This window comes from Chaetomium fimeti (assembly GCF_033439085.1).
Source record: "Chaetomium fimeti strain CBS 168.71 chromosome Unknown B0H64scaffold_7, whole genome shotgun sequence".
In the NCBI taxonomy this organism is placed as follows: Eukaryota; Fungi; Ascomycota; class Sordariomycetes; order Sordariales; family Chaetomiaceae; genus Chaetomium; species Chaetomium fimeti.
In genome coordinates, this window is record NW_026944335.1 from 794,509 (window position 1) to 821,055 (window position 26,547).

Sequence of the window (26,547 nt, forward strand, 5' to 3'; positions counted from 1 at the left end):
TCCTGGGAGGTGAATTTTTTTTCCCACCTTGCCTCCTCGCTCTCGTCGGAAGAATATCCGATATCGCCGCAGTGCGCCGAGGCCGCGGTAACCGGGCGAAATAGCCAAATCAGAATGCTACCCGTTTTCAGGACGTGGCATTGCCTCAGGAAAGCTCGCTTGTTCTCGAACAAAGCACCTTGCCCGCTTCCGCAGACCTGCCTGGAATCGCCGAGTTGTCGTCATATCCGCCGATGAGACGGACGGTACGAGTTTCCACAGTGCGAGCCCGTGGCCAACATAATTTTTCCTTCTTTTTTTTACCCTCGGCGTTGCTGTGTTGGCCCCTGCGCAGCATGCCGAGGCAAACAGGGAGCAGGGGAGTACACGAAGTTATTTCGCGTCTCGGCCAGTTTCGCTCAACAATCTTGACTCGTGGACGCTGCACATCATCGCCCCGAAACCGTCAGGATCCTGCGTTCGCTCGAGCGGAGGGATGTGGGCGGTGCGTTCCCGAAATCAACCCACAAGTGGCCCCGCCTTCCCGCCATCCTTGAGCCCTGGGATCGAGATGGATTACCAGGTAGGTCTGTGGGGACGGGCGGCACGGTGGAGTGGCTAATAGCAATCCACAAAGAGCTGCGTTGTCGCACGTGCGATGGTACAGACAGGATACAGACAGACAACTCGACGGGAATTGTCGCGAAATTGCTGAGAGAGCCGGTAAGCCGGTGCTGCGAGGCCAGATCCAGGAATGCAGGTCCAACATCCGACGGCTTTTTGAGATAGCCGAAGCGCCCGGCGGCAACCAGCAAAGCAGCCCTCACCGCAACTCAGGCGCCTTGGCAGCCATGCCATTTCACCCATGGATGGTCCGAAAGTGAGAGTGATAGCTCGGATTAAGAGAAGCATCATAGGTAATCAGAAGAAGCTAGCCACCCAACCACCCGACGCTTAGGGCTTTGACCAATGTTATGGTGTGGTGTTTGTCTGTGCGGTGCTAGCCGCTTTCCTGGCTTCTTTCGGCTTTCGCCGCGGTGTTGTTTGATATCAAGAAACCGCGCCACGGGGTACGAGTCATGACGAGATCGCTGAGTCTAGCTCACGGCACAGTCGTCGCCTATTTGCCGCGGCCTTCGCCGGTGAATACTTGACCGTGCCGGCTCAACTCAGCGAGTCTGCTGCTGAAAGAGAGTTATTCAGCCCCCGCCACGCTGAAGAAGTGTCGATCAGCGAGGGTACCGATGGGAAGTCACACACGCCTCTCATATATCATACTACACGAAGGGCGGGAAAGGGATGGTAGATAGTCTCATTTATTTTTCTTTCCATATTACAAACGGTGGCATTCTGCGCCGTCCCCTCAACTGACTGAGACTGAGATCTGACATCTTGTGGTGTGCTTTTATGGCGGGATGACGGCGAGTGGCAACTGCGGAATGCGTGGCGCGCGCCTTCTCAGCGCCCAGCAAGGTAGGTAGTCAGTCCCAGTAAGCGCACAGTGTGAGACTGCCCAGGCGCAACGTCACTCGGCGTTCGTTTGGGCTTAGGCCGGCCCTCTGTGCCACCCAGAGAAGTTAGCAAATTTCCCTGCATTTGAGAAAATCGGGCGACTGCGAGAACAGAGGTGGAAACCATCAAGATGGAGGAAACAACTACCCCTCCCAGGGATATTTAAGGTTACTGGATCAAAAAGAGCACCGCAGATCACGAACTTGGCTCGAGAAGGACACCCACCGACTCGCGGCGATGGAATGTGCCACATTTTAACCTGGCACAAATAATACCGTGTCTTCTGGTGTTGCTGCTCACTGCTGTGTGAACAGCGACTCCCCCGTCACATGTGTGCAGAATCCCGCCGAGACAGCTGGCCGGCATGTCCCTGTCGTTCCATCCTGTACAGTAAGAATACGAATGAGAACCCCTCTCTTGGAAGCTGGCATCGGGGACCCCCGAACCACACACCTCGCATGAAGTGTGCGGCAGAATCGATACTGTATCGTCGAGGTAGCTCCTTATCTCGCTGGCTTTGCGATCATCGCCCTTTACCGGCTCAAGCGCGTCACAGACGTCAGCAGCGCTTCATGTACATGTCGTCGTCGCAAATCATAATGCAGCAGAGATCTTGGGCGAGCGATACCGGATGATCGCGGGCCAGTCAAATGTTGCCATCCGGTGGCAGAGGGGATTGCTGCAAGCGCGCACTTTATATCCCACCTAGGTAGGTCAGTACACGCTTGCCAACATGTCCGTAAACAGCAAGGACTGGCCGTATTTTTTCTCTTTCAATAATTCCCGCTTTCCGCCTGTTCCCCTTTCGCCTGCGAGTGGTCCAAGCACCCTGCCCACCTGGCATTTTGGCACCCCCTCCCCTCCATTTTTCCCTCCCAACTCTGCCCTTGGTTCTTACCCACTTTCCCTTTTCCTCTTTCCACATCGCGCGTGCCCCATCTCTTTTCCACAACAACAAAACTGCTTCCCACGCGAAGCCACTGCGCGTCGAACGCTGCATTCGAGGTGCAAGTAGAAGAAGCCGGAAACTAAAAACTTTCCACGCATAACGCTTCATTATTCTCGGTGCCCAAAGGCCTGCATCGGGTCCATTTGCATCTTCCCGCAGGGGACCTCGAATTTTTCCCACGTCCCGGTCCAGGTTGTCTCCACCCAAAGGCACCTTCCTCACGGCTGTTCGCGCTGGGGACCGGATATCCCACACACACCTTGCTGCCCGCCACGCGCATCAGCCAAGTCCCCTGGCAGCTGCCGCCCCCCATCCCAAAACATTAAAGAAGGACGCGCAGCACCAAAAGAAAAGTGGTTGTCCCCACACCGACTTTCCACTCATACCTCCTCATTTCTCTCCACTTCTACCTCTTTTTGCCTTTGAGCCTCATCTTCCCGCTTCGGGTCTTTTCTCCACCTTTCAGCACGTCGCGCGTCTTGACAACTCCATTCTCGCGACTGCAGGTCCCACAACTTTTCAACGACGCATCGCATCCGCGTCCCTGCATCTGAACGGACGGCAACAGAGCAAAGAAGCCAATTCGAGGACCGGACAAAGTGCAACTCGCCGACGCATCATCGGCTCGAGTGCATCGTATCGTCTTTTGTGTGTAAAACGCCCAATTGAACCGAACTCGCCTCGTCGCGTCGTCCGAGGCCTCGACACCGCTTGGACTAAGTCGCCGTCGTCGGTCTTCGACAGCAGCACACAAAGCCTTTCGTGCTCCGGGCTCGGATGGTTTTTTTGTGCTCGCGACTGCACGGTTTTTGAGCGACGGATTATGGAAGGTCTGCCCAACGGATCGGCGAATGCTATAAACACGACGGTGGCTTCTTATCCCTCTTCGTCAGCAGCATCACCGCACCTACCCCCGCAGCAGCACCCGCACCACTCCCACCACGCCCACCACCACCAGGCTCAGACTTCGGCCCCTCCCCACACGCTGCCACCGCTTCAGCCAAGCAACCCTGTTATGCAACAGGGCCCTTACGGGAGCTATCCTCACACGCCCAGGACTCCAGCGACCCCCAACACCCCAAGCTCCACGGGCACGATGGCAAGCTACCCGCCCCCGCCTCCGCAGAATGCGGGCCGCGCCAACGCTTATCCCATCATGGGCAACAACACGTACCAGCAGCAGCCGTACCCCGGCGCTTCGTCGAGCGTGATGCCGCAGAGCACCACAGCGGCTTCGCATCCCCAGCCGATTGCCCCCGCTCCGGCCACGGCTGGTAACCGCGCCCCGCCCGTGCTCCGCCCGATGCCCGCTGGTGGCGTCATGTCCCAACCCGGAATGAACCCGCCATACAGCCAGAGCCCGCTGATGCCCCAGATGCCAGAGGGTGACACGCCGACGCATGTGGTCGGTTCGCAGGGTCGGAGAGGGATCTTGCCCAGCGCCCCGGGTAGGCCCGCTGCGCCGGCCGCCGGGTCCGCGCAGGCCAAGAACCAGATCCCCCAGAAGGACGCGGATGGAAAGTTCCCCTGCCCTCACTGCACCAAGACTTACCTCCATGCGAAGCACTTGAAGCGCCACCTTCTGAGACGTAAGTCTTGCGCGAATCTCCCCTTTGGCTCATGTGTGAGCTGGACCTTAACCGCCCGTGATAGATACCGGTGACCGCCCGTACATGTGTGTCCTGTGCCACGACACCTTCTCGCGCAGCGACATTCTCAAGCGCCACTTCATCAAGTGCTCCGTCCGCCGCGGCAACCCGACCGGTGCTAGCCATCTCTCACACCCCCAGGCGCACGTCAAGAAGAATGCCGCTGCCCAGCAAAAGGCCCTGGGCACCGAGGGCGATGTTAATCATATTAACGGTATGGGTAACATGTCTGCCGACGGGATGGTTCATCCGTTTGGCATCATTCCCACGTCTGATGGCATGAGCAACGTGGCCAACGACCAAAGCCAGCTCTCGAGATCTAGCAGCATCAACCGAATCGCCGACGACGCGAACCGCGATAGGAGAAGCATGACCGCGTCGGTTATGGGCGCGTCGACGCGTCCTGCCAGCTTTGAGCAGCCGTACAACGGCGGCGAGGTCGCGAACAACATGACGGCGAACATCAACCCGTCGCTGGCCAACTACAGCATGCCGCAGAACCAGAACGGGATGCCCATGTTTGGAGGGTCAAACTCGACCGATTGGTCTCAAATGTTCCAGGCTGGTGCGCACTCTACCTACGTCAATACGATCCCACCTAATACCGGACAGGGACAGATGCAGACCGTAACCAAACCCGAGCCTAGTCACGGCTCCGTACGAGCGGCTGGCATTCCTGGCGACCATTCCACCGACTCATCCCTCTTCCCCTCGTGGGGAGTACCGTCGTCGTATCCGAACACTTACCATCAGCTCTCCAGCAAGATCCTCAACTTTTTGCAGTCCTCACCCGCCGGTGCTAACACGGCCACCTCCAGCTTCCTCGACTTCTACTTCCATTCTGACAATGTCCGCAACTTCCTCGAGAACTACACCAACTTCCATGCCCACATCTCAATCCTGCACATCCCAACGTTCCGCGCCATGGAAACTCATGTCGGCCTTCTGGCGGCCATGTGCTGTGTCGGGGCTTGCTACTCAGACCGAATACCTGCTAACAACATTCGTGAGGTGATGGATCTCTTGAAGGCCGCACTCGAAGGCTCGTCTCGCATGTTCGCGTCCCTGCTGCAAGCTGGCCAGCCGGAGGCCGGGTATGAGTGGACGTCTTTTGGAAACAACAAGACAGATCTCGAGGAGCTGCAAGCGATCATGCTTACCCAAAATCTCTTCACCTGGCACGGGACACCGGTGCAACGCGACAAGGCACGGAGGACGTTTCCTCTTATTGCGTCGTCCGCTCGCAAGGCTGGTCTTCTTCGTCTCGCAACGGACGGCGCGATGTACAGCATGGTGCACCAAGCTGATTTTTCCCTCTCGAACTTTCCAGTCTCCCAGTTTAGCTGGCACGCTTGGGTGGAACAAGAGAAGCGCATCCGGACCATGTACATGATCTTTCTCTATGACGTGGCTCTTGGCTTGTACTTCAACACGGGGCCCGAGTTTGATCCCTTTGAGATCCGCCTTCCATTACCCGCCGACGACGCCGCCTGGGATGCCAACGACATCAATGAATGTGCCCAGGCGCTCGGGCTGCAAGGACCAGATGCCGCCAAGATGCGCAATCCTGACGGCGCGCGGAGAAGCAACCAGCCTGAAGCCCGCTTGGTGTTGAAGGCCCTTCTTGACACCAACTACCGCATCCAGCCAGAATCCACCAATCTGTTCGGAAAATTCATCCTAATCCATGCGCTTCTGGCCATCATGCGGCGAGCTCAACTGGAAGGCGGCTCGGCGATTTTGAATCGTTCGAGCACCCCTGTCCCTGCGCAGTCATGGTTTGTTGGTGCGCGAAGCAGCCCCGCGAGTAGCGGTAGGGCAACTCCAGTCGATCTTGGAGCCAACCTTCTGGATGCGCCCACCGTAAAGGTGCTCATGACGGCGCTGGACAAGTTCAAGAACAATTGGGACCACGACATGGCAGCCCAATTCCCACCTTCACCGGCCGTCAATCCCCGCAGATATGGCTTCACTCGGGATGGGATCCATTTCTATTGGTTGGCAACGTATCTTCTCAAGAGCACGCGGACAACGGACCTGCAGATGGCGCCGGACCAGCGGTTCGCCTATGTCATTCATCTCTTGAAGTCGGTGAAGCAATGGGTTTTGACAGATGGGGCTTCTCGAGGGGAAGAACTGGGATCTGTTGGAGATATTGATGCCTCGTACGGGGCCAAGGATGTGACGCTCGACATGACGCAACTCTTTCGACCACTTTCGACGGTGAGGAAGTCGCCAGGTTTTTCAACTGCTCCGGGAGGGGGCATGCAGAGCCAGCAATAATCATAGGGGTATGATGTGATCGGCACACATTCCCTCTGCATCAACGGCGTTTCAACGACTTGTGTTTTCTTTTCTTTTTCTTTTTCTTTTTCTGGGGGGGTCTTTACGTCATTTTATGTTGTCTTTCGTTCAAACAGCGGCGCCTTTTTTCGTCTTCAGAAAATTCGTGGCAATCCCCTTGTTGCATCAGATTGGCACGCGGCGGATTGTTTGCTTGCATCACGAGGATGGGTTGCGGTGATAGATTTCCTATCGGTTCTGCATTAGAGAGCTTCTCACATTCGACGACGACAAATAGAGCGAGAAGGCGGTTCATGGGTCTCTTCCTCGGTTCTTGTGGGAAGAGTGGCTGGGAAGCTATGGTGGGCCATCGCCGGCGATACTGAACGTTTTCGACTCTATTATCCTCCTACCCTGGTTGGCCTGTTCCTGGTTTCGCGAGGAACGGTCGGTGGCTGGTTGGCAAGACTCGGCGGACGTACTTCTCTTGGAGAAGTGATGGTGGAAGGGGGTGGTTTCGAAGGAAACAAGGAAAAAGCTTTACACGGGACTCTCACTATGAGGGCAGTGGGAAAAGGAGGAAGTACGCTTTGGGGCACGGGATGTACATCATTGTCAAACATTACATACGTTGCGTAGGAGCTTGGCCAGGAGTTGCCAATTAGAGGCGAAAATAGTGCAATCAAAAGTTGTTGGGGAGTCTCTTGATGTCAGCAGCCATTGCGGTTGGTATTGATATGCTCTACTGTCCTGACGACTCGTTCATCTCACTCACTTCGGGTATTATTTTTCTTCAGCGTCCTCCGTCCGTGAGCGACACATCATCGTCCTGTGAGTTTCCATATCCTAACCCGCGGAACCTCCCCTCCCCATATTTCAACTCCACCCCAGAGGTCGGAGGTGAGTAAATCAAACCGTGCGCCTTGCTCCCGCTGTCCCTCGCGGCCTGAGAGCCCTCTATCAACAATAGATAAAATAGTTTTACACCCTCCCCATAAGCGTCACGTCACCTCCCCACAAGCCTCAACCCCCCCTCCGTCATTCGTCACCGCACCGCATCGTACACTCGGCACCTCACCTGACCTCGGTACCCAACCGGTCGACTCGGACTCGGGCTCATCATGGCTTCACCCCCTCCCCCTCTCCACGACGTGGATCTTGGGCGTCATCTTCTCCAGCTCGGCCTTGTCGGCCTCGGTCGGCGTGTACCCCAGCTTCGACTCCACCTTGTCGCCGAACGTGAGGCCCAGCAGGCCCCAGGCGAGCAGGCCGGCGCCGAAGGCGAGTTTGGTTTTGGGGGTGAGGTTGGTGTATGTTCTGGGTTTGGGGGTTAGTGGTGGAGTTGGTTTGGTTTGGTTTGTTGGGTTGTGGTGATGGTAGCTGGGGAGTGGTGGGTGGTGGGTGGGATTGGGATTATGAGGTGAGGGAGTGGCTTACTTCCAGAGTGACATTGTGTTGTCGGTGAGAGAGAGTTTATTTTATTGTTACTTGGAGACTTTGGACCCAATTCATGGTGAGAGTCGTCGCTTGGTGTTGTGAACAAGCGCAAAGGCTTGGGTGCTGGCAGCTGTGTGCACCTGGCTCGCCGGACGCACACGACAACCCACCCTGCCGGCCAACGCTCGGACCACCTAAATTTTCAAGTTCGCGGGTCCATTGTTGCGAACCTCTTGCGCTGCTCATCCGATATCGAATATTGCCGGTCCAACTGCCTTATCTAGGGTACGGGTAGAGCTCAGTCACGGTCAATTAGGGAGTGACAACAACAACAACCGTACCGTGCCATCCTCTAACCCACTGCCGGTCCTCCCATCAACCCCCTCCTCTCTCCTCCCCACCATGGCCGCTGCGGCGATGCGGCCCTCGATGGGGGCACTCGGCAGGATATCGTCATCCACGCCCTCCCCCCTCCGTCCTCTAACCCAGACCGCCTCGATCTCCACTACCGCCGCCCTCCTCAAACGCCACAAATACCGCGAAGCCCGTGTCTACAGGGACAACAGCAAGCACCGCGGCGAGTCGGCCATCCACCGCAGCGGCACGCGCTGGCGGCTGTCCATGTCGGATGAACCCCTGCCGCGCCCCGTGCCACGCAGCAAGCTGCCGGCCATCGAGACGGACCCGGACCACGGCCTGTGGGACTTCTTCGCCAACCGCCAGATGATCTCGGACCCGCCCTCCGAGATCGCCAAGCACGGCCGCAGCTGGACCGCCGAGGAGCTGCGTCACAAATCGTGGGACGACCTGCACCGGCTGTGGTGGGTGTGCGCCAAGGAGCGCAACCGCATCGCCACGGCCAACTGGGAGCGCAACAAGGGCGAGATGGGATTTGGCGAGGCCGAGGCGCAGAAGCGGGACCACACGGTGAGTTTGTTTTGGCGTCTCTCGTGGTCTACGGGTTAGGAAGGGGAAGAATGCTGACAGTTGTGGGTTGGTTGGTGTGCTAGGTCCGGCAAACGATGCGCTCCATTAAGCATGTCCTGACGGAGCGGTTTTACACATGGGAGGATGCCGTCAAACTGGCGGAGAACGACCCCGAGGTTGACCTGACCGGCAATGGGCCGGCGTTTATCCCGAGCAACTACCTTGAGGAGGGCGATGTTGCGGCTACCGAAGGCGAGCAGCAGGCCGCTGAGACTACGGGGGAGACGGTAGAGAAGGCGGACCCTGTCACAACGGCCACCCCTGAGCCGGCAACGATACCCTCATCTCAGCAACCGACTGACGCCCCGAGGTGATGATGGACCAGGCTTGTACCGCACTCTTCTACACGGCTTTTCTCGGGCATAATTTGGCGAGAGACGGGGATGGGTGTCCGTGTCTCGGATCACTTGTACTGCATACAGATCTGTACATACATCCCCGCTGTTGCATGGTGCCGGGCAGTCGGTATATCCCCTGTACAGATAGTGTATTGGACATTTGTTTGGGCGTGCCCTGGACGGGAATAGTGTCTCAGCCAAGGTCCCATGTTTAATGTTAGCATGGTTAGATGTCAACCGAGATTCTAAACAAAAGGAGGAGCGTCACGGCCAATATCAAGCATTAATGAGCCGAGACGAGCCCCCCAGACCGCCTGTCTCAAGCATCGAATCACAGGTGGCCACTGGCGGATTAGCTCCAAAGAAGCCCCAGAGCGGGGCTCCTCCACCCCTCAGTGATCCCCCCCCACCACAGCAACCTCGTGCTTCCTGGGGATCCAGACTCCTATTTACTTGGGAACCCAATAACAAGCCCAACGCATCAAAAACGAAGCCAATCCGGACCTGGTGTTCATCGAGTCCCACATCCATCTTTCCACCGTTTTTTTGTCGTCGTCGCTTCTCTTCGACTTCTCTACGCAGGAGCTTCCCCGAATCCACCGCCGATCTTCGCTCCAAAGCTTAGCTCTCTTTCTTTCTCTAGCAACCGCTCGTTAGCAAACAAGACCTCACCATGGCCGACGAGATCTCCCCTGAGTACGATGTTATTGTGTTGGGCACGGGGTTGACCGAGTGCATCCTGTCGGGTGTGCTGAGTGTCAAGGGGAAGAAGGTCTTGCATATTGACCGCAACGACCACTACGGCGGGTGCGTGCATCTTTTATCCTGCCCGACCTTTCCTCGTCTTGACCCAGCCAAAGATCACTGAACTGACACCGCTTTCTTCGACAGTGAGGCAGCGTCGGTCAACCTCGAAGTGGTATGCCGCCGCCCCAGCCCCATCCCCAACCCCAACTCGTCTCCGGTATACATGCAGATGGCCTAACATATCCCCCTCCGCAACCAGCTCTTTAAGAAGTATGGCAACTTCGCCCAGGGCACCGAGCCCTGGAAGCAGTACGGCCGTCTGAACGACTGGAATATCGACCTGGTGCCCAAGTTCCTCATGACGTCGGGCGAGCTCACCAACATCCTCGTCTCGACCAACGTCACACGCTATCTCGAGTTCAAGCAGGTCGCCGGCAGCTACGTCCAGCAGGGCGCTGGGTCCAAGGCCACCGTCGCTAAGGTGCCCTCCGACGCCGCCGAGGCCCTCCGTTCGCCCCTGATGGGTATCTTTGAGAAGCGTCGCATGAAGAGCTTCATCGAGTGGGTCGGCCAGTTCGACGCCAAGGACTCGGCCACGCACAAGGGTATGTTCTCCTACGTCCGGCTTGCTCCTAGTATTATTGCATGAGCTGACAGAAGCTGTGTTTCACTTATCAGGCCTCGACATGAGCACTTGCACAATGAAGGAGGTTTATGACAAGTTCGGCCTCGAGGCCACCACCAAGGACTTCGCCGGCCACGCCATGGCCCTCTACCAGACCGACTCATACCTCGATGTTAAGGGTGCCGCCCCCGAGGCCATCGAGCGCCTGCGCCTGTACGGCAACAGCGTGGCCCGCTACGGCAAGTCGCCCTACATCTACCCGCTCTACGGCTTGGGCGAACTGCCCCAGGGCTTCGCCCGCCTCAGTGCCATCTACGGCGGCACCTACATGCTCAACACGAGCGTCGAGGAGTTGGTGTACGAGGGTGACAAGGCCGTCGGCATCAAGGCCACCATGCGTGGTGTCGACCCGGAGATGAAGTTCGAGACCAAGGCCAAGACCATTATCGGTGACCCGAGCTACTTCTCCGACAAGGTTCGCGTCGTCGGCCACGTTCTGCGCGCCATCTGCATCCTTAAGCACCCCCTCGCCAGCACCAACGACAGCGACTCGTGCCAGATTATCATCCCGCAGTCGCAGGTCGGCCGCAAGAACGGTATGCCCCCCTTCTCCCTCTCTGGCATCCCCTCTCCACCAGCAACGAGCCCCTCTAACCTCTCATAGACATCTACATCGCCTGCGTCTCATCCGCACACAACGTCTGCCCCAAGGGCTACTGGATCGCCATTGTCTCCACCATCGCCGAGACGACGGCCAACCACCACCTCGAGCTGGCGCCCGGCATCGAGCGCCTCGGCCGCATCGAGGAGCAGTTCATGGTAAGTCCTTCTCCAGAACACCAACTTCCCAAACAATGACTAACCATATCCACGCGTCCAGGGCCCGCCCATCCCGCTCTACGAGCCCCTCGGCGACGGCTCCAAGGACAACCTCTTCATCTCCAAGAGCTACGATGCCAGCAGCCACTTCGAGACCACCACCGATGATGTCCAGGACATCTACCGCCGCGTGGCCGGCGAGGAGCTCGTCGTGGAGGCGCTCCGGGAGGGGCTCCAGGTTGCTGCCGAGTAAGTGAGCGGAGCGCGAAAAAAAGGGGGAAGCCGGAGAAGGGGATATACTAGGCATAATAACAATGAACATAAGCGAGTGACCTCATTTGGCGATCCTTGTCTTATTTGTAACAAGCATGAGCGAAGTGACGCTGAGACGCGAGGCGAGGAACTGTTAACGTGAGTTGTGGTTTCGTGGAACGAAGTGTACGGGGACACAAGGCAAGGAGCAAGTAAACGGCCAAAAAGTGTCCATTCATTCCGGAGCGCCCGAGAAACATGACAAAGACATATCAACAGCAATGACCAACGGACAAGGGGTAATCTTTCCTTCCGCTTCCCCCGCCTTTTCCTCCTTCCCTTTTCCCGTTCCTACTTCGCGCTTCTTCTTCATCCTTTGCCCGCCCATGACACAAGGTAACCCGCTAACAGCCACCAGCGCCCTACATACACCCACCACATGGCGCTTATCTTCAAAGACTGGGTTGGCGTCTGCAAAAAGTCGACGGCATGCCCGCACCAAACCGGCCGAGTGCCAACACCTCTCGACAGCCGACTGCACATACAAGCCGATAGAGAAGGTTTAACGACGAGCAGTCTTGCCAATAGTGCGCTTGCCAGAGAACTGCGGGGGTGGAAAAGAAGCACGGGTTAGCCAGCATATTCTTAAAACCTGATAGACAGTGAGCAAGTAACATACCAAATGCTTCGGCATCGTTGCGCCGATATGCCTGTCGGCCTCGCCCTGCCGCGCCATGCGGTTCATCTTGCGCTGGCCGAGCTTGGCCACGCGCTCGGCCTTGGTGCGCGCCAACTCGTCCACCACACCATCGTCGCGGCGGTTGGTGGCCATGACGGAGCGGTCGCGGACGCGGCTCTTGGAGCGCAGGCGCTCCTTGGCCGACGGCCCGTTGTCCACGTCCATGGCGTCCGGGTCGACGGTGCCGGTGCGGCTGCGTGCGAGCGACCGCCCACGAGTCTCCTGCACTTCGGACCGCGCCCGCAGGCCGATCGATTCTGTGTCGACGCCGAGCTGGTCGAGGTGGTCCTCGAGCTGGGAGAAGGGCTTCTTCTGGGCCTTCCGCGGGATCAAGGCCCGGTTCTTGAGCGACTTGCGCATTTGTGCCTCGTTGCGGATGAGCTTGTGCTTCTCGCGGATGTACTCAGCCTTCTGCAGGACCTCCTCCTCGGACTCGTCCCCAAGATCCTCGTCGGATTCGTAGAAGCCTTCCTTCTCCAGTCTCTCCTCCTCCTCCTCAAGTGCCGCCAGTTTCGTCTCAATATCTGGGTCGACGTAATCGTAGACGTTCTTGCCGTCGTAAATCTCCGGGATCCTGTCGTACTTCCATGACGGGTCCGCCAGAAGATAGTCTTTCCGCAGGTCGACGTTAAAGACACCAGCGCCACCGTTCGCCTCTTCCTCATCCCTCGCCAGAAATCTCCTCTCCGGGTCGCTCTTGTCGTACTTCTTGAGACCCTTGACGGCCTCTGGGATGAACGTCTCTCTCGTGATGCCATCCATCGGCTGGGCAACGTGAATACGAGCCATTACCTCGGTGAGACGAGATCCGAGAGCACCGTTGCTTGAGGTACCGGCCTTGAGCTTCTGGGACACCCGCTCAGCGAGCAGTCGCTCGCAAACGAGGTTCTTGACGTCCTGCACGCCATCCTGCGTAGCGCACGAAGCGCGCAGCAGCTCTACGTCGCCCGACTTTGTCAGATCCTCCAGCTCGGTTTGCATTTCCGGCTCTAGATCCTCGAAGGTCTTGATGTCCATCTTGTTCAGAACGACGAACACCATCTTGTTGGCGAAAAGGGGCTTGATCGACTTGAAGAGGTTGCACTGGGCCTTGAGCGAGTAGCCGCATTGCTCGCTGCGGATGATTAGAATCGCACGGCGTTCCACTAGAGCCAGCAACATACCTGATATCGATGAAGAAGAGGACCGCAGCTCTGAGATGGGCAAGAGCTGTGACACTCTGCATTTCAATAGTGTTCATCTCCTCTAATGGGTGATCGAGACTGTTAGGGTTAGCTTTAATCCTGTTGAATCATTCGGCAGATGTCGAAGGTGCTCAAGTGACCATCTCGCGGTAAGGAATGGTGGTGACCTACATTCCGGGGGTGTCTATTACTTGGTACCGAAGATCTACAACCAAAGCGGTCAGCCATCAAATGAACATAAAGGGGGTCGTTTGCAGGACGTACATTTGAAGTCAAGATGTCCGACGAACTATTGTTCCCTGCTGTTAGCAAATCCCACCGCTGAGGCGATTCAAGGCCGGTACATACCAAACTCTTAGTCGTCTAGTTCACCGGTTAGCAACAGTTCAATATATATATGCTCAGGGCACAACTTACGAAAGCATAAGGCTCAACTGGGGTGTCAGCCCGAGTTACTGAGCGGACGAAAGAGCTCTTGCCGACGTTCGGGAAGCCGGCAACAAGGAGAGTGCGTGTGGTCGGGTTGATATCGGGCAACCTGGCCAAATGCTGGCGGACCTGGTCGAGGTATTGAAGAGGGTCTTTTAACCGCTTGATGAGAGTCGCCATACGACCGAGAGCGGCCCTCTTGAGTTGCTTGCACTGGAACAAACTTTGCGAGTACTATCCGGATGTTAGCCTAGCTTCTCGGGGCTATGAAGCTCTGGCGCATTGGTTACCTTCAGGAGGCGGACATAGTCCCGGGAAATCGTCTCAATCAGATGCTTCGCCGTTGAGACCTGGCCAAGGGCCACCTTGAAATGGTCGGCATCTGACATGACCGTCAGCATTTCCTCACCAGCTGCCGCAAAGGCTCTCCCAAGTGTTTCCCAGAACCCGGCGAGGCATACCATAAAGGATGTTCATCAAGTCGCGGTGGAAGGGGTGCTGGTCCGTGAGGATGGGAAAGCTGGCAACGATGGCGCCGAACTTTTCGCTGCATGTTTCCTGCGTGAATCTGGATGTCGCAAGTTAGCACCGGGGTTCGGGAGTGCTTCGTCGCTATCGTGGAGGGTACGGTGGGTTTGAAGAAGGCTGGATCGTCTGTCCGGGGATACTGACTTGACCTTGCGGGTGTAGAAGGCTCGGATTCTGCTAACTGTTTGATATTAGGCATTAGTATTCGTCCATAACTCCGAACAGCGCCTCGCACGAGGAACACATACTCTTGAATCCAGCACGGACTTAATTGGTGTTTAGTGTCAGCCAATATCCTCACACTCCGTCGTTCGGACCAACATACTCTGTGTTGGCAATCGCCGCTGTGTCCGCCTGAAATTTTGTCAGCCCCTGTTACCCTCCAAGCGCATATCAGCAAGTCAACTTACGAGAGAATGATGTCGATGAACTCCTGTGCCCTGCGAAAAACAAAATTAGTTTTGCCCAAACCATTACCCAATCCATACAGGCTGGTCCCTTACGTAGGCACAGGCGCGATGTCCTTCCAGGTCATGTTGGGCAACTCGCAGGGTGCTGTCCGGATCTGGCGAGGGTGGTGGCTGGAGGAGGTTGCAGATAGGGAGCACCTGGCGGGGCGGTGTCGATATGCCGTCCCCAAAAAGTCCCCCGAAATATTTTTTTGCAGAACCGCACGATTTCCACGATAAGATAAGTCGGGCGGTGTGCGTTCTCAAAATCTCCAAACCAGGCTAAAAGTGGGGGTAGACCCACTCGTTCTGCACCCCACTGTCAACCCCACCAAGAAATTACTTCGCGGTTGGAGGGGTTCGTGAGCTTTGCGGCTTCCGAAGCTCGGGGGAGGCATTAAAACAACACTATATAAGCTCACCTCCATCCGGTCCTTATCCACTCCATACCCACGCTCGGGACCCCCGCGGACAAAACAAACAACGAAAAAAGCCCGCCCCACAACCGACCAAAATGACCTCCCTCGCCCCCTACAAAGCCGACTTCCTCCGGGCAGCCCTCGAAGGCAACATCCTCAAGTTCGGCAGCTTCGAGCTCAAGTCGAAGCGGATCTCGCCGTACTTTTTCAACGCGGGCGACTTCTACCGGGCGGACCTGCTGGAGGCGATCGCGACGGCGTACGCGCGGGCGATCGCGGACGCGCACCGGGCGGGCGAGCTCCAGTTCGACGTCGTGTTCGGCCCCGCCTACAAGGGCATCCCGCTGGCGACGGCGGCGACGATCCGGCTCGGCCAGCTGGACCCGGACGCGTACGGCAAGAGCACGTGCTACTCGTTCGACCGCAAGGAGGCCAAGGACCACGGGGAGGGGGGCAACATCGTCGGCGCGCCGCTCAAGGGGAAGAGGGTGCTTATCGTCGACGATGTGATCACGGCCGGCACGGCGAAGCGGGAGGCGATCGCCAAGATTGAGAAGGAGGGCGGGATTGTGGCCGGCATCGTGGTTGCGCTGGACCGCATGGAGAAGCTGCCTTCACCGGACGGCGATGATAGCAAGCCGATGCCAAGCGCGATTGGGGAGCTGAGGAAGGAGTATGGCCTGCCCATCTTAGCCATTCTTACGCTGGATGATATCATTGAGGGCGTTAAGGGGCTCGCGTCGGAAGAGGATATTAGGCGGACGGAGGAGTACCGGACCAAGTACAAGGCGACTGATTAAATGGGAGGAAGATGCAAACTCAGAGTGAAAGCTGGCTGTTAATGTGAGACGCTCTAGGGCCATAACCCCACCCCGAACTCGGGGTCAAGCGCTGGGTAGTCCGGCACTACCTGCACCATCTATCTATTTGGCGAGGCCTAGACACCCCGTAACAAACGCATCGAGGTAAAAAGAAAAAAAAAAGAGGGTTGGAAGAGGGTAGGCCGCCGCCAGGCACCCTCTCTCAGGCATGACCGCATTGCCGAGCCCCAGGGCATCCGGTTGATGTATCCCCGCCTATGTATGCACAACCGGTCCAACGAGAGCGGGATTATTTCTCGATTCAGTCAACAAAAGTCCCAATCTTGATCCTCCTGTTCCCGTCTTGCCGCCCTCCGTCGTGCTACCGTTTCCTTCTATGACTTTGGCGTCTTGCTTTCACGCGGTAAATCGTGGACCTGAAGAAACGGTGAGTCCTGAACATCAACGCACACGACCACAGACCAGACTCAGGGGCAGGGAGAAAGAGTTTACCATGTCATGCCACCCGCCTCCCCCAAACTGCGCCTTGCTTTCCCCGAGATGTTTAAACCCGGATCGTTGATAGTATAACATGAGATGCTATCACGTCACTTGTCAGCCTCGCGTTCCCTCTCTTCTCAGACCCGTCACAGCCTCTAAACGCAAGGAAGGTACTCACATCTTGGCAAATCAACGCCACTCGATCTACCAGCCCGCATGACTTCATCTGGTCGAGATAAGCCTTCATGATCGTCTGCCCGATGCCGCAGCGCTGTAGCCGCGGTAGCACGGCGAGCGAGTGTAAGCCGACGGTCCGCCCGGCCTCCTGGTGCCCAACGTGCTGACCGGCTGCGCGCCCGGCCTGGCTTCGCCACTCTTCCGGGTACGCCATGTCGGCATCGGTGATGATATCCCCCCGGCATCGTGTCGAAATGACGTGGGCGAGTAGCACGCTCACGGCGCCATCGGCACGGCCCGTCTCGACTGGTTTGGCGAGTGGAAGTGTCTCGAGGCCCAGTTTTGCGGCCCGCTCCGGGATGATGGTGAGGAAGAGACCTAGGCTGAGTTCTGGGCAGACAGTGAGGCGGTAGGCGATCTGTGCTCCTCAAGGATAGATTGGGTTAGTGGATTGCGAACCAGGACGGGTGGTAGCGAAGGCTTGCCTTTTGGGGTGACGCCCGGTGTTCGGGGTTAGGGAACGCGGCATTCTCCAACGCAATACATGCTTCGAGGTCGTTGATGGTCAACGGCCGGATATTAGGCGCGAAGGCCCCTAGGAATGGGAGGGCCTTCTGGAGGCGGACCTCTGGGCTGTCTTTGGCCGCCCTCCTTTTTTGGCTCAGCATCTTTTGAAGTGAGGCAAAATCACCGTCAACGTCTGATGACTCGTCAACGGCCTGGTCTGTCTCCTGGATTGGGCAAGGACTCTCTTCGTCCGAGCGGGCTGTCTCGGCGCGTGCCATACCTACGCCGAGACTGATTCGAGTTGTGTTCCCTGAATACCTCGCGTCTCCACGAGTATATATCGGCCGACAAAAAAACTTTGGGGCGGATGCTGGTTAGGCGAGGAATGCCAGCCGTACAGCTTCCCGCTTCTCAGACAAGGTCAACCCTTCTACCGGAATTTAGAGAGCCTAGAGGATTTGGCCTGCTCTTGCCGTTGATAACGCGTAATCTCCTCACTTGTGCTTTGGACAGTTTGGGATTATATCCCCTGTTCGAATATTGACAAGTGTCCGAAGAACAGGTCGGGAATTTCTAAGCTGGATATCTGTATTGATCGTAGAATTTCTTAGCATTGCTATTTGTCGGAGCAGGTCCTCGTTCTGGGTCAGGATTCTGTGGATCTGGCGGCGAGATTGCTGCATGTTCCACAAGGCTCCCGTCCGTGATCGGCGTTGATGTTTTGCACAATGTCGAGGCTTGGAAGATTGGGCATCCAGGCTAGGCGGAAAGGAGATGTGGGTGCAGGAACAGGAGAAGCGCAAGTCGAAAGGGGGGATGCTTGGTGAATTGAAGCGAGTACAGATGCAGTTGATGTTACCGTAGTGCTGGGACGCTGGGATCGAATTAGTCGGGAGAAAATAGAGGGTGCAATTCCCCGCTGTGCTGTATGTCTCACCGGGATAGGAAATGCTAACAAGGCTGGCGGAAAGGATGTCGTGGGTGCCACCCTCTGGCCAAAAAAAGACGAACTGGAAAGGAAAGCAAGAGATCGGGCGGGGGAAACAAACCAAATAGAAAGAAATCGAGAAAAATAAATCAGATAAAGGAGAGGGGCAAAAGAAAAGTAGATGGAGTAAATACAGTTTCTTTGGGTTTCGGAGTAGCTTTTGTTTTGTGCCTACAGTCGAGGACTCCAAGTTTCCATTGTTGACATCTGCGCTTGGAGTTCGGCTTTTTTTGTCCAGGAGGTGGGTGCCCAACAATGGATGATCGGGGGACGGAGGATACAGTTATGGAAGAGCCAAGGTGCTTACCTAGGGACCTTCCTGTTCGCAATATTAATACTCGAGAATGAAATCTCTGGGTTTGGCGTGCTGGCTGCCTCCACAAAGGATAGGTGCTTGACTGAGTTGGTTGATGATGCCCTCGAGCAGGTGTTGCCCGAGATAAAATCAACCTGAAGAGACACAGTACAAGTGTAAGGTACTACCTACCTCACAGGACCCGTTAGGAGTGCTCTCATCTCGGGACTCGGCCAACAAACAATCGGACTCTGTGGGGCTCGTCGACCCATGGACCCGTTGTGTTGTCCAGCGAAGATCTTGCCGTGGGGCAGCTGTTGCCCCTCCTGACGGCTGTTGCCCCTCCTGACGTCACACAGCTAGCAGGCCCCGGGCCACATCATCTTTCGTTGAAAACACTACTGTGTAGAAGATGCCTTGAGCGCATGATAATTAAACTCTGAATAGATCATCGGACACCTTACCCAATATAGTGTTCAATGACCTTCCGAGCAGCCACATAAAGCTTTTCCTTGTTATGGATGAGCACGTGGTGAGTACAGCGCAAACTCAACAGTGTTTTGGAGCTCTTCGAAACGACCGGTGACGTTACACTTGTCGTGGGGCTCTGTCCATATGCAAAGTAGGCATGCCACCTGCGAATATTGAAGAAAGAGAGGATAGACCTCGAGTCGCTTGAAGAGATCTAAAACCCCGGTTTTCCGAACGAGCTCTATACATAAATATATGGTCTCGCAGCTTGAGTTAGCCAGGGGCATGGAACCTGAAGCACTCCCCCGCCGTCCACGATAAGCAACGCCAAGAGGCAACGGCACGATACCGACCTCGAACCCGTGTGCTCCTTCGTTTGATCTGCTTCCGCCCTATGCTAGTCGAGCTGAGCAGAGGGAGGGCGGGCACGTTTGCGTGGGACAATATGTAACGGCTGCAGCACGACTTCGACCGAGGTCAACTGATTACAGGGTGCATGAGGAGATTTCCCCACCACCTCACCGGTTAATAATACACTCTGACGCTTTTCTTTTGTCAAGCTGCAATGCAACGAACTGCACGTTCAAAGCTGCTGCTACTGTATGTACCAAGCTATTGTTGGCGAGGCAGCTGGCCGGGAAAAAATAAAAGTTGGCGGGTCTCGGGCCGCGATCAAGGCCGGGTGGGAAAGGGGTGTTGCGTTAAATATAACTGCGTCTCCCAAAGCGGATGGGTGCAGTGGTGGTGGTGAGAAGTCGAACGATCTGGACGTTGTTGCATCTGCGGGGCAGGGCTCGCGGCGGGTGAGACTTTCCGAAGTGGAGGGCTCACTCATTTTAAGTTCTCACAAAAAGATACCCTCAGGGACAACCTCGACCTGATCGCCGACAGTTGCCTGCCCGAATTGGTCGAACGTCGGCTGGTCCGTCGTTCGCTGCCTCATCCGAAATTGCCGCGTATCTGAATCCGGGCCGCACAAATGACCAGGCAAGGCACCGAGGTACCTTCCTTACTTGTAGTTGAAGTCGGCAACTATCCTGGTGAGCTAAAGCTGACACATTCCTCGGCGGCCTTCCAGAGTGTTCCATTTTGAGGTGATCGGAAAGATAAATTGCCATGCCCCGTCATGCAGCTGCACCTTTCAGACAGTGTTCATTAGCAGAAGCGAGGTATTGGAATTCCCAAGGCCTTCGACACCCCATACCTACCCCACGTCATCCCCTTGCGTTGAAGCTGCAGTGGAGGCGCGAGGCAACAGCCGACACCGTTTTCTTGCGCTGGCCTAGACCCAATCAGCACGATCTAGAAGGCAAACACCCCTGCGCGGCCTGTGAGTTAGCGGGCCACTTCGGTTTGCGCTGAGCCTACCACGGCGCCGAGAGCTCTTTCCACATCTCATCGGAACTTCCCCGGAACCCCTCGTCCCTCGGACCTCAACAACCTAGAGTGACGCCTTGACTGCTGCGAGCCCGGGCCTGCTGCAAATCCGTTGCAAAGGGCAAACAGGGCGCGGCCGAACGCCGTTTCCTTTGTTCTTCCTCGTCTTCCTTCCTTCCCCCATCACCCTCCGACACCCAAGACTCCGACTCGACCTCGTCCCTGTCCACATCTCCCAAAATGTAGGCTGAACATGGAGCTCCGATTCCCCGCTCACTGACCGCATACTTACTCACCGGCTCTAGGCGTATTACACTCTCCATTACCAATTCGGAGCCCCAGGGCGATGACCAGGAACTGCTCTCCCTCGAGGTCTACCCGGAGATGACGATCGAGACTCTACGCAGCTCCATCCAAGTTGAGACCACCCACCACCCCAGCGCCCAGCATCTCTACCACAACGGGAAGCTCGTCAACGACAATGCCAAGACACTGGGCGAGCTCGGCGTGACCGACGGCGACATGCTCGCTCTCCACATCCGCGACATGCGGGGCAGCACGACAGCCCCAGCAGCCTCCAGGCCAGCCCCGCAGAGTGCAGCTCGGCCTGCAGCGCGCCCGCCCCCGGCGCAGGACCCGGAGGTGATTCGGCTGCAGATTCTTGGAGACCCGAACCTGAGGGGTGAGCTGGGTAGATCGAGGCCCGACCTGGTGGCTGCGCTGGAGGATCCGCAGAGGTTCGCCCGCCTCTTCGCCGATAGTCTGGACAGGGAGCAAAGGGAACGCAACGAGCGCCAGCGTCAGATACAGCTACTCAATGCGGATCCATTCGATATCGATGCGCAGGCGAGAATTGAGGAGATTATCCGTCAGGAGCGCGTCATGGAAAACCTGCAGAATGCCATGGAGCACAACCCGGAAGGTAATACCATGTCCTGGTACAACCTCGTGGCTCATAATCAGTGCTAACCGCCACTTCTCAGTTTTCGGCACCGTACACATGCTCTACCTCGAAGTAGAAGTCAACGGGTACAAGGTCAAGGCTCTGGTCGACTCAGGTGCGCAGGCAACCATCATGAGCCCGCAATGCGCTGAGGCCTGTGGCATCATGCGTCTTGTCGACAAACGCTTTTCGGGCATCGCCCGCGGCGTGGGAACAGCAAATATCATTGGCCGTGTGCATTCAGCACAAATCAAGATCGGACCTCTCTTCCTACCTTGCAGCTTTACCGTCATGGAGGGCAAGCAAGTGGAGATGCTCCTGGGGCTCGATATGCTGAAGCGATACCAGGCGAGCCTCGATCTCGCAAAGGACAAGCTGATTATCCAGGGCGTCGAGGTACCGTTTCTGGGACCGGCCGATATTCCGGTTGAAACTGAGGAAGCGGTTGAACGGGAACCCACCGTCCCAGGCCCAGCGGGAACGACGATCGGCCAACGGTCTGGAGCGGTACATGCGCCCAGCGGGCCGGGCGGAGCCGCGCCGGCTCAGGGGTCACAAGCGCACACTGCTCCCGCTGCCCCCGCTGCTCCTCCTGTTGCCGCTGGCCCCGGCAGCCAACCGAGGGCACCGGCAGCACCTTCGTTCCCAAGGGAACACATCGACCAGCTCGTGGCTCTTGGGGCGTCCGAGCAGAGGGCGATCCAGGCGCTGGAGGCGACCGGCGGGAATGTCGAGTACGCAGCGAGCTTGATTTTCCAGGACTGATCATGAATGGCTGGTTTTGCCTTCCGGCTAGCTTTGCCATTGATTACGGCCTGAAACGACGTTAACGGGTTACGAACTTCCTCTTCCTCGGGTGGGGCTGGGATATACAGGGACGATTCTAGGCGCACATGTCAACATCTCCGCATGGTATCGGTAGGCCATGCGTCGAGTTTGCTTTGGACTACTTGCTGTGCTTGGGAGCTTATCTCTGGGGCGCAACAACTAGCGGACGGATATAAAAACCGGTATGGTGTGTGCAAAGGGCATTTTTGTCGTTCTAGAGGGCATCTAGCACTGGAGAGCGCATAACTTAGAATCGACCGGACATTCGGTTCGCATTGCTGTCGCTGATTTCGTCCCCGTTTTATACTCTTTTCCAGAATGCCGTTTTTGCTCCCCGCTTTCGCACACACACGTCGGAGACTACCGAATCTTATAAACACACGGCTTCAAAACCGCCGCCTCGTTCCCATCACCCTCCCGATCCCCATCCCTATCGTCATCAAGGAACTTCTTCTTCTGCACCGTCCGCCCCTTCCCGTCCGTCCACTTCCGCTCCCCCTGCGAGGCCGCCTTCTCCTCGGCCCCCGGCGCGGCGCACTTGCCGCGGATCGCGGGCGCCGCCTTGACAAAGTGCATGCGCACAAACATGCGGTTGCTCATGTCCACGGCCCCCTCGCCCAGGTCGCGGCTCAGCAGGAACCCGCGCTTCCGGAGCGCCTCCACAAACGCCCCAATGTCCGTTTCTTGTTGTTGCTGCTGCTGCTGCTGCTGTCTGCCGCCGCGGGCGTCGGCGCCGTCGACCTGCACGGCCAGCTCGGCGAGCTGCGCGGCCTCCTCCTCCTCCTCGGCGGCGGCGGCCTTGGCCTGCTTGGTCGCCGCGGCGGACGGCTTCTTGCGGTTGCCGACGCTGTGCGCGACGACCTTGGATCTGTGGGACGCCGCGGCGGCCGGGTTGGCGAAGCGGCTCTTGATCTCGGCCACCCACAGCTCGCCGCGCCAGCGTAGGACGCGGTAGGCCTCCTCGACGAAGGACAGCCAGTTGGTGCCCATCAGCGCGAGGCAGAAGATGGCCACGTCGACCGAGCCGTCCGCGAGCGGGAGGTTGGCGATGTCGGCGCGCGTCACGAGGGCCGAGCCGCCCGTCTGCAGGTCGAAGCTGCGGATGTCGAGGTGCAGTTTTCGCGCGACGGGCTGGAGAGCGGTGGCGAGCTTGGCGTCGCCGCAGCCGAGGTCGGCGACCGTGCAGGTTTTGGTGCTGTGCATCTTGGGGAGGGGGAGCTGGGCGGCGGTGACGGGGCCGTTGGGGTTGCGCGGCTGGAAGCGGACTTTGGCGCGTGATTTGAGGTCGGCGATGTATCCGTCGACGGGGTTCTCGGGCCACACGTCGACTTGCCGGCGGAAGCCCTCGTGGTACTCGGTAAACATCTCGGGGGAGTCCTGGAAGAGCTGGAAGGCTTCGGCGGAGGGGCGGGTGTAGAGGGTCTCGTTGAGGTGGCGGAAGCGAGCAGAGACGAGCTTCTCGCGCATAGAGGCTTGTAGAGGGGTGAGCTTCGGTGCGGTAGAAGTGGGAGGTGCTGATGGAGGGGCCGCAGCGTCGGATTTGGGTTTCTTGTCGATGGGTTTGGCATTATCCTTGCTATCGCCGCCTGCTTTTTGCTTCTTCGTCTTCCTGTCCGTCTTCTCCTTCACCTCCTGGACAGCGCCGGAAGGCCCCTCCTCATCGTCGATACCATTCCACTCGTCTTCGTCCTCTTCAGCAGGCTGAGTCGTTGCTGTAAGCGAGCCCCGTTTCTCCTTTTTGTCCTTCTTTTTCTGCTTCTTGCCGGGTTTGTCGCCTGATTCATTCTGCGGTTCTTTGCTTCCTATTTGAGCTGTGCCGTCCTCGTCCTCGGGATTGCTTGCAGCCGCAGTCTCATGCTCCTTCTTTTGGCGCTTATTGTCCTTCCTCGGCTGTGTCTTGTTTGCCCCCGAAACTGATGGCCCCTTGTGCTCAATGACCTTCTCCCACAGATCGGCCAAGTTTTCCGCCGTCACATTCCCCGTCTGTCCAGGTCTCTTGCGCTTCTTCGCGGGCTTCGGTTTCGGGGCAGAGGGTGCGGATGGGGCTGGAACTCCCGTTTCAGACTTGAGCTTCTCGGCCGAAATACTGAGGCCCTTTACTGGAAACATTGCGACCGATCATAGATTGTTTCTGCAGGAATTGGAGTTGTTGCACTGCTCAGCTAGTCCCAACGCGAGTTGTGGCTGCTGCGAGTTTGGCCTTGATCAGAAAAATTTAGTGGGGCGATGGACGGAGCTTGCGCCAAGGCGAGAGATAACGCGGATGGTGGTCTGATGCGATCCGTGCACCAGAAGTTTTGGTTATCTTCTGCCAGCACCGGGGGGTTTCACCAGCCTGGATATACTTGTAAAATCATATGAGCGGGCAGGGAGTCAACATTGATACGAAGGACCTAGATTCGCGATGGTTTGATGGTTTTCACAAGCCGATCCAGTCGTAAAAGCATTCCTCTTCGAGCCTGGCTAAATATGCTGGCGCAACTCAATTATTTCATCCTACTGGAGACTTAGAGCTCTTCCGATGCTGTGTATGATGTGACTTTACCTTCCCACGCCTCGTTTCTGCGCGTCGGAACGGGAAAGTAGATACCGGGCATTCCTCCGCCCAGCTCTCATCAGTAGTACGCCCAACACGCCCTCCCAACTATGGCTTCCATTGCGGCTGCCACTCGAGTCGGCGTTTACCGAGGTTCTTTAGCTGTGGGGATTCTTCTCCGACTCCTGTCCCTGTCTACCGGTCCGTCCCCGGCGTGACATCAAGTCTGCCACTCAGTCAAAAAAAAACAGTAACGAGATATTTCACCGAAACTTCAGATTTCCCGACGTTGCTGCCACGCCGTGGCGAGTGAAAAGCCCGGTACATGGATGCCAGCGTGAGTCCAGCTTGCAGTTTGTACCTCTCTGATGTCGGTCTTCCTCGGCTACTCTCGCGGAAGCATGGAAGGTGCGACCGGCCTTCCATGAGTGGGTGACCCAAACTGGGGAACCTGTGCAGGCTCGTGGCTCAGTCAAGGGACCCCGCCCTTTTCGGGTTCGAGTCGAGTTGCACAACTTCAGCTCAGTTCCTCGTCCCGCATCACGCCGCCAATGTGCAGACCATTAGACGCTCTCTGCCCGTTTTGCTCAGCCCTCTAGTCCGAAAGGCGTTCGCAGTTCCACGGGAGAGCGGCGTTCCGGCTGCGGTCTCACTGTCACTACCACCCACCAAAAAAGTGCCATTACCCACCGTCGTACACAGTAGTCACAGTACCTTGCCTCTTGCGCGGATATGTGCTCATGTGTGGTCCCACCCCGGTCCTCGGAATGCCCAAACTCTTCGTGCAGCCGGGAACCGATGGCATGCTGCGGATGCAGTCCGCCCTGCGCGCCGCTCAACGGCAGCTGCGGGAGACTCAACAACGCCTCCGGCCGTCACCTCACGGCACGCGAGAATGCCTCTTCCTTTTCAGTGACTTCCAGGTTACTTCCATGGCGTGGTGAGGCTTCAGCGGGGTTCAGCTCTCCCCTCACAGCACCCCCCTGTCGCACATCAACCACGCGAACAGGGCACATCGATCTTGTCGATCACTGGAGGTGTGGCAGTCCCGCACCGTTCTGGCCCTGAACTCATCCTGTCCGAGCGCGGCGCGATTCTCTTGACCCCCCTTGATTAAAACTCGCCGTTATGCACACCAAGCCATTGGGATCCACATGGCGATGCTGGGCTCTCCAAGTCGCCAGTCTCGCCCCATTCTCCATGTACCGCGATACAACCTCACCCTTGTAAAGCCCCCCCGAGGCTTCGGACTCTGTTTGCTGTTCCAGGATGCCGATCTGTCCTCAGAACGGCGCCTTCTTCTCACGACACGGCCGTGATGCTCTCATCCAAGGTCAGCACGGCTTAACAACCCCGCGGCAGTACATATGAGGCCGGATCGCTAAGTTCCCCTGACTGCGGCGCCGAGTGTTGAAATCACCCCCTAGCTGGGCGTGGAAGGAAACCTTCTTCAAGGCCCGTTCCGCGACAGCCCCTCGGGTCTTCCCGCCTTCGGGGCGACGACAAAGGCGAGCCGACCACAGGCTGCAGAATCTTCAGCGGTATATGCAGGTCTTCGGCCACTTTGGGATTGAGCGAGTTCAGCTGGCAATAGCACTCAATTGAGGTACCGCTATTGTTACGCTGTTGCGGTTACTGTTGCTGCTGCTGCTGTTGCACTTTGCACTGTACTTCGCAAAGCTGTCAGGCCAGGTTTGGACACGGGCATCGACGGGACCACAAGACGAAGCAGTCGGCAATTCAACCCCCGTTACACTAGGCGTGTCCCAGTACCCTCCAACGAGGTTGTCCATATACAG

The 26,547-nt window shown here is 57.2% G+C and overlaps 8 protein-coding genes across 8 annotated transcripts; 4 read left to right on the forward strand and 4 right to left on the reverse strand.

Moving 5' to 3' along the window:
* Nucleotides 1-3,536: 3,536 nt before the first annotated feature.
* B0H64DRAFT_445247 (fungal-specific transcription factor domain-containing protein) lies at nucleotides 3,537-6,372 on the forward strand (the record flags this gene model as incomplete). The annotated part of the gene is made up of 2 exons (XM_062806838.1): nucleotides 3,537-4,029; nucleotides 4,094-6,372. 2 exons carry the CDS (start codon nucleotides 3,537-3,539, stop codon nucleotides 6,370-6,372), a joined length of 2,772 nt encoding a protein of 923 aa, XP_062655817.1.
* Nucleotides 6,373-7,499: 1,127 nt separating this feature from the next.
* On the reverse strand, nucleotides 7,500-7,823 carry B0H64DRAFT_445248 (uncharacterized protein; the record flags this gene model as incomplete). The annotated part of the gene is made up of 2 exons (XM_062806839.1): nucleotides 7,500-7,689; nucleotides 7,810-7,823. 2 exons carry the CDS (start codon nucleotides 7,821-7,823, stop codon nucleotides 7,500-7,502), a joined length of 204 nt encoding a protein of 67 aa, XP_062655818.1.
* Nucleotides 7,824-8,211: 388 nt separating this feature from the next.
* Nucleotides 8,212-9,110, forward strand: B0H64DRAFT_419622 (54S ribosomal protein L4, mitochondrial; the record flags this gene model as incomplete). The annotated part of the gene is made up of 2 exons (XM_062805395.1): nucleotides 8,212-8,736; nucleotides 8,820-9,110. The coding sequence occupies 2 exons, from the start codon at nucleotides 8,212-8,214 to the stop codon at nucleotides 9,108-9,110; spliced, it is 816 nt and encodes a 271-aa protein (XP_062655819.1).
* Nucleotides 9,111-9,466: 356 nt separating this feature from the next.
* On the forward strand, nucleotides 9,467-11,718 carry B0H64DRAFT_226325 (GDP dissociation inhibitor). The gene is made up of 6 exons (XM_062799650.1): nucleotides 9,467-9,941; nucleotides 10,026-10,053; nucleotides 10,141-10,486; nucleotides 10,560-11,102; nucleotides 11,171-11,325; nucleotides 11,387-11,718. The coding sequence occupies exons 1-6, from the start codon at nucleotides 9,808-9,810 to the stop codon at nucleotides 11,576-11,578; spliced, it is 1,398 nt and encodes a 465-aa protein (XP_062655820.1). The 5' UTR covers nucleotides 9,467-9,807; the 3' UTR covers nucleotides 11,579-11,718.
* A 175-nt stretch (nucleotides 11,719-11,893) lies between these two features.
* On the reverse strand, nucleotides 11,894-15,122 carry B0H64DRAFT_226319 (P-loop containing nucleoside triphosphate hydrolase protein). The gene is made up of 14 exons (XM_062799649.1): nucleotides 14,961-15,122; nucleotides 14,868-14,897; nucleotides 14,783-14,811; nucleotides 14,706-14,723; nucleotides 14,602-14,638; nucleotides 14,391-14,497; nucleotides 14,220-14,311; nucleotides 13,918-14,163; nucleotides 13,849-13,863; nucleotides 13,765-13,789; nucleotides 13,672-13,705; nucleotides 13,480-13,578; nucleotides 12,257-13,430; nucleotides 11,894-12,181 (listed from the first exon to the last, which is right to left on the reverse strand). The coding sequence occupies exons 1-14, from the start codon at nucleotides 14,990-14,992 to the stop codon at nucleotides 12,140-12,142; spliced, it is 1,980 nt and encodes a 659-aa protein (XP_062655821.1). The 5' UTR covers nucleotides 14,993-15,122; the 3' UTR covers nucleotides 11,894-12,139.
* A 298-nt stretch (nucleotides 15,123-15,420) lies between these two features.
* On the forward strand, nucleotides 15,421-16,125 carry B0H64DRAFT_329362 (orotate phosphoribosyltransferase; the record flags this gene model as incomplete). The annotated part of the gene is made up of 1 exon (XM_062800877.1): nucleotides 15,421-16,125. The coding sequence occupies one exon, from the start codon at nucleotides 15,421-15,423 to the stop codon at nucleotides 16,123-16,125; it is 705 nt and encodes a 234-aa protein (XP_062655822.1).
* Nucleotides 16,126-16,356: 231 nt separating this feature from the next.
* On the reverse strand, nucleotides 16,357-17,696 carry B0H64DRAFT_226502 (uncharacterized protein). The gene is made up of 3 exons (XM_062799654.1): nucleotides 17,289-17,696; nucleotides 16,805-17,221; nucleotides 16,357-16,725 (listed from the first exon to the last, which is right to left on the reverse strand). The coding sequence occupies exons 1-3, from the start codon at nucleotides 17,586-17,588 to the stop codon at nucleotides 16,588-16,590; spliced, it is 855 nt and encodes a 284-aa protein (XP_062655823.1). The 5' UTR covers nucleotides 17,589-17,696; the 3' UTR covers nucleotides 16,357-16,587.
* A 4,769-nt stretch (nucleotides 17,697-22,465) lies between these two features.
* Nucleotides 22,466-24,414, reverse strand: B0H64DRAFT_347054 (methyltransferase-domain-containing protein). The gene has a single exon (XM_062801356.1). The coding sequence runs from the start codon at nucleotides 24,319-24,321 to the stop codon at nucleotides 22,573-22,575; it is 1,749 nt and encodes a 582-aa protein (XP_062655824.1). The 5' UTR covers nucleotides 24,322-24,414; the 3' UTR covers nucleotides 22,466-22,572.
* Nucleotides 24,415-26,547: the final 2,133 nt, after the last annotated feature.

Bases quoted from the DNA above. Each gene is read 5' to 3' on its own strand.
- B0H64DRAFT_226325 (XM_062799650.1), top strand. From the start codon at position 9,808: ATGGCCGACGAGATCTCCCCTGAGTACGATGTTATTGTGTTGGGCACG. The intron at 9,942-10,025 runs GTGCGTGCATCT...TTTCTTCGACAG, and splicing joins CGCAACGACCACTACGGCGG to TGAGGCAGCGTCGGTCAACC. The intron at 10,054-10,140 runs GTATGCCGCCGC...CTCCGCAACCAG, and splicing joins CGTCGGTCAACCTCGAAGTG to CTCTTTAAGAAGTATGGCAA.
- B0H64DRAFT_226319 (XM_062799649.1), bottom strand. From the start codon at position 14,992: ATGACCTGGAAGGACATCGCGCCTGTGCCTAC. The intron at 14,812-14,867 runs GTAAGTTGACTT...ACAAAATTTCAG, and splicing joins TTCATCGACATCATTCTCTC to GCGGACACAGCGGCGATTGC. The intron at 14,164-14,219 runs GTAACCAATGCG...ACATCCGGATAG, and splicing joins ACTATGTCCGCCTCCTGAAG to TACTCGCAAAGTTTGTTCCA.
- B0H64DRAFT_226502 (XM_062799654.1), bottom strand. From the start codon at position 17,588: ATGGCACGCGCCGAGACAGCCCGCTCGGACGAAGAGAGTCCTTGCCCA. The intron at 17,222-17,288 runs GCAAGCCTTCGC...TGAGGAGCACAG, and splicing joins ACCGGGCGTCACCCCAAAAG to ATCGCCTACCGCCTCACTGT. The intron at 16,726-16,804 runs GTGAGTACCTTC...GTGACGTGATAG, and splicing joins TGGCGTTGATTTGCCAAGAT to CATCTCATGTTATACTATCA.
- B0H64DRAFT_347054 (XM_062801356.1), bottom strand. From the start codon at position 24,321: ATGTTTCCAGTAAAGGGCCTCAGTATTTCGGCCGAGAAGCTCAAGTCT.